The 10,932-nt window shown below is 42.8% G+C and overlaps 1 protein-coding gene across 2 annotated transcripts in view; it reads left to right on the top strand.

The window, feature by feature from the left end:
* Positions 1-4,383: 4,383 nt before the first annotated feature.
* The window catches only part of Mtmr7 (myotubularin related protein 7), a 91,758-nt gene continuing 85,209 nt past the window's right edge, over positions 4,384-10,932 (top strand). Inside the window, exon 1 of one of the 2 annotated variants that reach the window (XM_036166398.1) lies at positions 4,384-4,550. In XM_036166398.1, coding sequence (XP_036022291.1) covers positions 4,458-4,550 — 93 coding nt within the window. In that variant the 5' untranslated portion in view covers positions 4,384-4,457. Of the gene's footprint in view, positions 4,551-4,676; positions 4,802-10,932 lie in introns of those variants that run through there. The other variant, XM_036166399.1, reaches the window with a different exon arrangement.

Raw genomic sequence — 10,932 nt, 5'->3', positions numbered from 1 at the left:
GATAAATAAAATATATTATATAACATGCAATATTATAATGATATAATAAGAACTGGTAATATTAGACCTTGAAGGCAGGGACTGTGGCAGTTAACTTTCATTTATACTATAGTCCCAATGCTTAGTGTAAAATGAGCCCTCAATAATGGCAGTTGTTGCAAAATGTATTATATGTTTGATCTCATGGAATTTACATAATCATCCTAAGGGAGGTATGATTAAGCCATATTGTCCTATTAATTACTTTTTGCTTTTGACCAACTTCACACATACATAAAATAGAGAATATTATAATGAATATGCCACAGACATATCCATCTGCTCAGCATGACAAAGAGAGCTTTGTCATATCTGTCTTTGGTTTGGCATCAGTACTCAAAAATACTATAAACGGAGTGGCTGATAAACAACAGACATCTGTTACTTACCACTCTAGAGGCTAGGAAGTTCCAAATAAAGATACCAGCTCATTTTTGTCTGGTGAAGACCCACTTTCTGGTTCATAGAGGGTGTCTCTCCACCACGACTTGCTTGATGTAAGACATGAGTAGTTTCCTCATGGAACCTAATCCTATTCACGACTGTCATTAGCGAATCCTAAAGGAGCTGCCTCCTCAAATTCCCAACTTCTAATCCCACTGCCTCAGGGGTTCAAGTCTACATACATACATTTTGAAGGAGCACAAATATCTAGAGCATTGCACCATCATCATACACATTATATATACAAGAGGCCTGAAGCTGAGAGGCTAAATGACCTAGCCAAGGTTACAGCACTAATTATATAGGTTGGAGTCGTGATTGGAATCAAAGCCTATATCCTTTCAGTGCCCAGGTTCTTAACCATACCTGGTTTGTGACAAGTGGATTATTATTGCATGTGTATGGTCGTGTGCATTTATGCGGGTGCATGAGCTTGTGTGCATGTGTGGGCTCGTGGGTAGAAGTGTGTGTGTGTGTGTGTGTGTGTGTGTGTGTGTGTGTGTGTGTGTGTGAGAGAGAGAGAGAGAGAGAGAGAGAGATCAACCTCAGGTGTCATTCCCAAGAAGACATCTACCCTGTTTTTTGAGACAGGGTTTCTTACTGGGATCTGTGGCTTTGCCTGATTAGATTAGGCTAGGTGATCAGTGAGCCCTAACATCATACACTTGTCCCTGCTTTCTCAGTGGTGGGGTGGCTAGCGTTTCTTCCACCATACCTGAATTTTACATAATCCAAACTCTGGCCCTCATGCTAATGGGGCAAGCACTTTACCAACTGAGCTATGTCTCCAGGCTGCAAAGGACATCCAAGGGGCTACACTGAGGAGGTAAATAGAACTATAATATTTAGGGAGGAAATTCAGGATTGGAAATACCAAGGTGGGAATTACATGTAGTAAAGTAGTCTTGAAGGGATGGAAGTAAAAACAAATAAGCAACATAAGTGGCCTAAGGACACAGACTTGGCTTGAGCCCCAAGTCTTCCTGGAGAGAGAACAAAATAAAAGAGACTATTTAAAAACCCTGCCTGCTCACAGAGTTAAGTGCTCTTTTTGGCTGCCCTGATGTTTCTTTTCTGGTTTCTGGAAAAAGGGCAGAGCTGTCTACAATCCATTTAGTGTTTTTTTCTCTATATCTTTGATACAAGACAAAGCCAAAGAAGAGGTGATATTTCACACTATCAAGTTTATTTAAACCTAAAGGGAGGGGGGTGTCAGTTTTTTCCTACATGGCAAAACTCCACATCCATCTCTGTTCTTTTCACGTAGGTGCCTCATCACATTTTCTACCAGAGGCTGGGCTTGTTTGGAGATGTGTGCCCTCTTCTATACATATCATGGACCATTAGGGTTTAACAGTCCTGACTAGGGTTTTACCAAATGTGCAATCATTAACCACACTAGCCCCCAAGGAAACACTTTTTGGCGTCATTGCCAGATCAGAAATTTGATGTGTCTTGGGAGAAATCAAAGTATTCCAGAAAGACTTGTGTTTGGCACATTTCCAAATCTCTTCAAGCCACTGAAGATCACAGAGTATTGGAAAAGTCCCCAGTTTATAGCAAGTTTTTATTTTAAAATCCCTCTAGCAACACTGAACTTTAAGAATTAAGTATCTGATTCTAACTCTATTTGTTGAGTTTCATCTAAGCGATAGCAAAAAGGTTCAAGATACAAATCATTGTCGGGAGGTTTCCTTAGGCATTTCCTCACATTTTGTGTGGAAACATCTTAGTTGGTTTACCTTCATTTGCTTGGTGTTAGCTGTACCATATTTATAACTTGGTATTCTCATCTACATCACCCATCAGTCTCTTGGCATCTCCTGTGATACTCTGAGTATTAATTGCTTAAATAATGACCGTGTCTCTTCAACAAATGATTATTCAGCTTTATCACCTACCTAGGATGAACTTATTTAGGCATTCCATGGATATAGACATATTGAAATTAGATGTTTCAATAACATATATTGTTCCCTCACCTTACCACTCTAAGATCCCTTCTACAAAACAAAACCCTTCAGTCTCTTCTGTTCTACTGGGTGGTGAATAGTGAAAACAGTGAGCCTGAGGGATGCTAGCATCCCAAGTACTAGACACAGTGAGCCAGAGGGATATATGGTAGCATTCTAAGTACTAGAGACTTCATGTGTTACTCGGGACTAAACACCTTCTCATTGAATTCACCTCCAAAATGTTGGAGCTATAGGACAAGTTGAGAAATATTCCTTGGGAAATTATTAGCCCAACTGCTGTTAGTGGAAACTTCTTTCCCTATTATTATATTTCCATCATATTTTGTTAATTTATCCTAATGATTGGCATATAATCAATTAATTTAACTTAGTGCTTATTTTTACATGGGTGTTTTTTTATAAGTACAATGTTTTTTAAATGATAAACTTTTTAAATTAATCTTGAATTGTTCAGACTTACATCTCTTTGCCTATGGATTGATGTTTTTCAAATCTATACAATAGTATTTATAGGCAAAATTGCTGATCCACCCGGGCAGTGGTGGCTTGCAAGCCTTTAATCCCAGCACGAGGGAGGCAGAAGCAGGTGGATCTCTGTGAGTTCGAGGCCAGCCTGGGCTACAGAGTGAGTTTCAGGAAAGACGCAAAGCTACACAGAGAAACCCATTCTCTCTCTCTCTCTCTCTCAAAAAAAAAAAAAAAAAAAAAAAAAAAAAAGGTGATCCAGTAGACTCTTGATCAGCCTATCAAAAGAGAGAGAGAACGTGAAAGCACATTAATCCAGGACTGTCGACCAGTTCTGAATGTCCCCCCATCTCCAAACAGATGCAAGCTCCTTCTATCTTAAGATTTAATTTGGAGATGAGGTCACCTAGATGGGAGATGGTGTTCTCATTCTGTAAATGAGGAGAGTGGGGCCAGTTTGAGTAGAGATCAGAGAGAGCCTCTGACTATGTCTGGTGCTCTTTCCTAAGGAGGAAATTACACTTTGGGTCATTTTTGTCATTTACAAGTGACAATTTATAGTGCTTGTTCCAATCTAGCTTCCAGGGCGGTAGAAGGATGACAATGGCCTAAAATGTGTGAAGGGGGTGTGACAATTTTAAAATGAGCTCGACATTATTGAATAAATATTTGTAAGATTGCAAGATGCCTACCAGACATTGAACAGAAAGAGATAAAAACAAACAAATAAACAAGCAATATGTAGGGCCAAAGAATTTACAAAACTGTCCTAAATAAGGGCCAGGAAAACAATGAAATAAATACTCCTCCAAGAATTGTTCTACGAAATTTCAGTATGGCAGAGGGTGTCCACTTAGAGCTGACGTTTTTTTTTCAGTCTCCGGCTTTCCCCAGAGGCTTAAAAGAACCTCATAATGGATGAACTGTGTCTTTAGTTTCTGTTTAGTTAAAACTAGGTAAAGATGGCCAACGTGTACTTAGCACAGGGCCAAGGGTTTTCACATCTCTGTCAAGAGTTCCCACAGTGAAGTCGCATGGTGATGTGAGATGTCTGACTTAACCGCAAACTTATTAGGGCACAAACAATGTCGGTATTAATCTCACTTTTATTCCAAATACTCCACTGGCTGAGCCTGGGCCAAAATACAGCCAGAGTCCACTAGACTATGCGTACCACATCAGGGTGCATTTGTCGCCTTTGTTTTCCCCCCTTTACCCCACTCTGAAATTCCACCTATCCTGGGATGCTCTGGAAGGCAGCCAATGAGGGTGTAAAGCTACACATATTTATTCGCATCTCTCCAAGAAGCCACACCCAACACAAGGCCCTCTTTGTGCCCTAGGAGACAGTAGTGCCACAGTATTACGGTATTACGACGGCTGACCGGCTTTGATTTTATTTTTTTTTCCTTCTTTTTTTAAAATACGGGGGTGTCTAGGGCTCTCTTGCTGGCTCCGAGCTGCAGGATTCTCCTGCCTCAGCTTCCTGAGTGGCTGGGACTTCAGGCAAGCGCTACCACGGCCGACTCGAGGATGCCCATCTTGCAAAAGAATCTAGCAGCTTGGGCAGCAGCAGATCCTCATCGAGAGAGGCAGGCGAGGCGGGACGGAGAGCCAAGTCCAAGGGTGAGACCCCCGCAGGTGCGAGCAGGCGCAGAGCCGCGCTCCGGGGAGGCGCAGGCGCCCGGGGGCGCGCGCACACATCTCCGCGCACCTGGAGGCGGAGCCAGGCCCGCGGGCCCGCCCACGCCCGCTCCCGCCGAAGCCCCCTCCCCTCCCTTGCCCTTGCGCCGCACGCGCGCGCAGGTGCGTGAGGCCGCGCCCGCCGGGGACCCTGCAGACGCGGGGCCGCCATGGAGCACATCCGCACGCCCAAGGTTGGTGGCCTGGGCGGAGGAGGGAGAGCAGGAGGGATGCTGAGCGCACGGGGCTGCCCGGCGGGGAGCTGGACCGCGAGCGAGGGAGGAGCTGGCGGCTCCCTAGCATCTCCCTGAACGCTGCGAGCCTGCTCTTTTCTCTTGCTGGCTCCCAGGCCTAGCAGGAGCCTTGCTTGTCCTTGGATGGAGGTGGGGGGAGTTGAGGGGTGCGCAGTGGACGCAGGGGTGGGCAGGAGGGAATGAACCCTAATTGTGGGTTGAGTAACAAGGTTTTTCTACTTGCTTGGTTCTAGGCATCTGAAAATTGCGTTTTAAAAAGGTGCTGGTAGCCCTGAGCACTTGAAAGGGGAGCAAAAGCCCTTGAATGGCAGGTGCCTGGAAAGCGCGTTATAAACAGATGGCTTGAATGAACTTGGAAGCTTGTTGATGCTAAGACTTCAGACCCACCCGATGCATCCTTTCCCATTCCAGGGTGGGAGCTGCTAGGGTCCTTCCTCAGAGCTTAGGATCCATACTTGCCATAATGGAGTGATGGCGTATTTTTCTGTTTCCACTTTGTTTGGTTCTTAGGGAAGAAGGATGCTGCGTATAGATTCGTCCGTGGGTGGGTGTTAAACACACCAGCGATTGCCACTGAACAAAAATGACGGGTTCCCGATTATCCAGTCAAATAAGACTGGAAGCCTTGGCCACTGTAGCAAACCTTACCACTCTTTGTTGTAATATAGTTTAGGATGAAAATAATAATAAAAATTACTATCAGATGTTCAAAACCCCTGGGAAGGAATACTTATTAAAATCCTGTTGTCTGTCTTTTGATACCACCACACAGCCCTTTAAAAACCATCTTATTGGGTTGGGGATTTAGCTCAGTGGTAGAGAGCTTGCCTAGCAAGCGCAAGGCCCTGAGTTCGATCCTCAGCTCAAAAAAAAAAAAAAAAAAAAAAAATCTTATATTTAAAGCCTAGGCCTCCGACAGACTTAGGCCAAAGCTACATCTGAGTGAACAGAACTCATGTGGCCCCAGGGGTATTATTATTTCATGGGAAGGTAAATGTGATTACTTTGCTCTCTACTCAGAAGAAGAATTTATTCCTACAGTCTGAAATGGAGGCCGATACCTCTTAGTAAAAACCTCTTTAATATTATGTTTGTGGAGGAATCAATCTTCTATCTTGCTGGAGAATGTCAGCGCCAATGGTAAATGTAAATTGTATTGATGTTGCACTGTGGAATTAAATTGTTGCTTTACAATCAGGAAATCATAAACTTGGAAGACAGTGCCATAAACCACAAGATAGGTGGCCCAAGGCTTTCAAGGCTTAAGTGGTACTAAATAATTTATTGGAGAATGATGAATTTAAGCCCGGAATTTCCTTTGTCTCTTACCAAGGGCATTCTTCTTTCATGATGAAGAGGCGCTTTATACAGGTGGTGTCTTACGTGGATGTCAGCTGCAAGGGTGACAGGGTATCTCTCATGGCACTGGATGGCATTCTCTCTTTCAGTATGAACTCGGGAGAGTAAAGTCATTTCCCAGTCCTGACTCCGTTTCACCTTGGACATAGCCAAGAAGTATTTTTCAAACTGGTTTTCCTCACCACCCTGTAGGCAGTGTATCGTACTTCCAGGGTAGCTGTGAATGCAGCCCAACACAAAACAGGAAACTTTAAACAGTATGAGAGCAAACAAACAGAGCTCAGTTGCATGGTACTCAGCTGTGACCTTTGTAGATGACAAAGTCACATAGAATAACATCAAAAGGTTATAGTATGTTGGGCTCGGAAGATGACTCAGTGAGTGAAGTGTGCATTACACAAGTATGAGGATCTGAGTTTGGAACCCCAGCACCCACATGAAAGCTGGGTTGTGTGTTGACACACACCGATAACCCCAGCGCTGAGCGGGTGGGTGCAGATAAGAAGCTTGCCATAGCTCACCGGCCAGTCTAGTCAAAACAGCAAGCTCCAAGTTCAGCAAGAGATACCCTGCCTCAAAAATGAGGTGGAGAACCATAGGACAATAGAGGAAGGCATCCAGTGTCAAGCTCTAGCCCCTAGAGGTGCATACACCAAACACATGAATTTTACCCATTAAAGGTTGCATATGCCTGAAGGAAAAGAGTACAGATACTTCCAAAGCATACACTGTGAAATGTGTGGTAGTTAACAGTCATCATCATGCTTACACTTCATGCCCCCGTTACCGCCTCTGGAAACTGAATAGGCAGTTTTTCTTGACTTCATAGTATATACCAAATTTGTTTAACTGACCCACCGTTTATTTGGTGCTGTATTGACCAGGATGGAAACGGGTTTGCTTTGAAGAAAATAAATGCATGTATGTGTGGTGTATAGTTGCTTTCCCATTTGACAATGGAAGTTATTGATTTGTGCTATGAAAACTAATAGCTGTCACCACCTGTGCTCTGGAGTGAAGTTTGAGAAGATACATACATATGAATAATTAGGAATGTCTTGTACGTATTTCTTTCTTTCTCTGTGTGCCTGTGTGTGCACTTTACTAAAGCTGTTAATAGAATATGGGCTAAATAGGATGCATCTCTACCAGGGGGGGAAATACACCAAGAACAAGCTGCTTTGCAGTTGGGTGAAGTGAGGCCACTTGGTGTTACCTGTACTCTTGATGGTGGAAATTGGGGTCTCGGCTCTGCTGTTGATCTTTTACCACCCAGAAATCATGCCCGTGCTCTTGGAAAGTTAGCAGTTATTTGAGCTCAAGTATTACTTCTATAAAAAGACTTCTGAGTGGCTAGAAACAGCTTGAAGTGTTAAGAATTTCTTTTGGTTGTCTGGGGTCTGGCTGAGTAATCTTCTGAAAGGCATTTCCTCCACATTTGTAGATTGGAGTTATTGGTGGAATGTGTGATCATCTCCGGTACAGACCTTGTAATGCTTCCTTTTCCTTCCGAGTCCCACTCCTTAGGGTGAGCCCTTCCTCTAGAGTCTCCTCATTTCCTGTTTCCTTCTTGCCTGGGTAATTCTATCAGGACAGGACACGGTCGCCCATTCCGTTACTTGGATTAATTTTCTCAGAGCAGCAACCAGACACCTTGCAGAAAGCAACTTGTGGTGGGAAGAGTTTATTCTGGCTCACGGTGGGAGGGTTCACAGTCCGTCATGGAGTGGGAGGCTGTGATGGTGGGATGGCTTGGTCCTTGGTCTTCAGCAGGAGGCAGAGGAAGGGGAATGATACCACTTAGTTATTTTTCCCTTTTTAAAATTTTTATTTATTTATTTATTATGTATGCAGAAGAGGGCACCAGATCTCATTACAGATGGTTGTGAGTCACCATGTGGGTGCTGGGAATTGAACTCAGGACCTCTGGAAGAGCAGTGGGTGCTCTTTAACCACTGAGCCATCTCTCCAGCCCTATTTTGCCCTTTTGATCTAGTCTGGGACCCCAGCTCTTGGGATGGTGCTTCCCACATCCATGTGCCTCATCAATGCTCTAGGTTTTTGGTTGTTTTTGTTGTTTTTGTTTTTCAAATCCAATCAAGCTGTTGGAATCAGCCCTCTTCCTTCTGTGTCACAGTATTTTGAGTGATTTCTCTCTGAACCCATACACAAGACAAGAATCCCCAGAGGACTTTAGGGCTTTGTGTGACTGACTTGTCCTAATTCCCCAGCTTTGTTTAGTGATGGTTTCCTGACCAGGGCGATGCCCTTTGAAGGTTTATCACGTGTGGACGGGTTCTTCTCTACCTCAGGACTTGTGCACTGTCAATCCATTGCGGGGAGGAATGAGGGAAGGTGCACTCTGATCTTTTCTTTGCGAGGCTAAATTTCTCATAATCATAGTTTCAAATTAAATGTACTCTCCAGGGCTGGAGAGATGGCTTAGTGGTTAAGAGCACTTGTGCCTCTTGCAGAGGACCCAGGTTCAATTCTCAGAACCCACATGGTAATTCACAACCATCTATAACTCCAGTTCCAGGGCATCCAAAGCCCTCTTCTGACCTATACAAATACCAAACACTCATGTGGTACATACACATAGATACAGACAAATCACACATAAAATAAATAAATCTAGTAAATGTAATCTCAAAGGGGCTATTGCCTGTTGTACTTTTGTATAGGACCATTTTGTTCTTTTATGTTCCTCATTTTGATTATTATATTCACTTGAATGTTGAGTTTCCTTTCTTACCTGGGAGTCCCAGAAGAATGTGGATGTATTCACTCCTGCATCCAAAGCACCTCACATGGTGCTCAGTACCAAGTAAGCATGCATCAGATAAATAATACTTGAAAGAATGAACAGTATTCTTTATTTTAGTACTTCATTTTTTAAAAAATAGGTATTAATAATCCAGGCTTCATATGCCTTGCATCTATAACTTGATTGTATTGTGAATCCTCATATATCGCGTATATATATATTGCACATAATGATTACATTTATATTTAATGTGATAAAATGTAAATAATGTAAGACCCTTGTATCAAATATGCAACCCAGTGGTTTTAGTACATGTGCAGTGTTGTGCACCCACCATCACTATTCAGTCCTTGAACACATTCATCACTCCCAAAGAAATCATTGGTTAGCCTTGACTTACAATGTCTTAAACTTATGTGGGTCAGATTTTTTTGTTTGTTTGCTTGTTTTCCATTGGATTTAGATTGTTGCTTAATCTTGTTTTGGATCCTTCTACCCATCCTCAGTTTGGTACTATGCAATATATATTGTGCTAAGCTTTGCAACCTTGCTCCTCCGCTTATCCAAGAGAAACTAGGGTGTGTACATTCTCAGCAGCTGATGCCATTTGCCCCGGTGTCGTAGAGCTTTGACCTTGGTAGCTCTACTTGGTCTCTTAGCCCATCCTCCCTCCCTCCTCCAAATAGTCAAGAGAAAGAAAGGATGTACAGACCTTTGAAATGATGACTGAGTGAATCTTGATGCTCCTGATGGTTTCCTTTTTTAAGTTGCTGCAAAGTTCCATTAAGTATCTAATTTTAGAATCTTGTCTAGAATTAATGTCAAACTGACCAGTTTGACTGTATCCTCCATTTGGGAATAGTAATCTCATTTGTGAGTTCTCCCTTGACAGTAAGACTTGGGATTCTCTTTCTCTCCCCCGATTATCATCATTATACCTTTGACACTAGGGCTTTTTCTCTTATTTGGCAAATAATTTGCAGATGATAAAAATAGTAGATCGTGCATACAGGTGTGTACCACCCTGCCCAGCTCTGACCACTGTTATTATCCTCACATAAATCCCATACTCATGAGTGGTCACATCCCATTTCTCTAGCAATCAATAATATAAATTTTATCTGCACTATGTTATCTTTTCTGGAAATCCCATATGAATTGAATTATAGAATATAAGGCCCTTTATGTCCTTTTAAGCCTTATTTCTCGTTTTGGCCAAGTTGTGTTACTATGAGCTTATGTGTCTTTAGATAATTTTATTTAAATCATTTATTGTGAAGCTGAATTTTTTTTTCCAGATTCTTTTTTTTTTTTTTTTTTTTTTTTTTGGTTTTTCGAGACAGGGTATCTCTGTGTAGCTTTGTGCCTTTCCTGGAACTCGCTTTGGAGACCAGGCTGGCCTTGAACTCACAGAGATCTGCCTGGCTCTGCCTCCCGAGTGCTGGGATTAAAGGCGTGTGCCACCACCGCCCAGCTTTTTCCAGATTCTTTAAAGACATTATTTTTTAAAGTCACCAATGCATGTTAGTTGTACATACTAATGGATATCACTGTTAAGTCCCCATGGACACATATGCCCTGCTGTGGTTATGTCAACTTCCCCAGATAACTTCTCTTAGCTTCCCCTTCCTCAATCCCCCTTTTCTTTTTAACTGTCAAATTGTGAAAGTTCATCTGGATGTCAGTCTCTAGTCATATCTCTGAGTTGTCCGTGTTTTCTCCTATTCTGTAGGGTTTCCTCAGTTTTGATAGTGTTCTTTGTCATGTTTGGCTTTGAGACATCTCATATATCCCAGGCTGGCCTTGAACTTGCTCTGTAGCTAAGTATGACCTTAAACATCTGATCCTACCTGCCTCCACCTTCCAGTTGCTGAGATGGTGGACATGTGCTGTCAAGCCTGGTTGAAGTGATGCTTGTCAGTGGGGATCCAACCCAGGGCTTCTT

Source organism: Onychomys torridus, chromosome 17, assembly GCF_903995425.1.
Source record: "Onychomys torridus chromosome 17, mOncTor1.1, whole genome shotgun sequence".
In the NCBI taxonomy this organism is placed as follows: Eukaryota; Metazoa; Chordata; class Mammalia; order Rodentia; family Cricetidae; genus Onychomys; species Onychomys torridus.
This window is presented reverse-complemented; position numbering and strand designations above follow the sequence as displayed.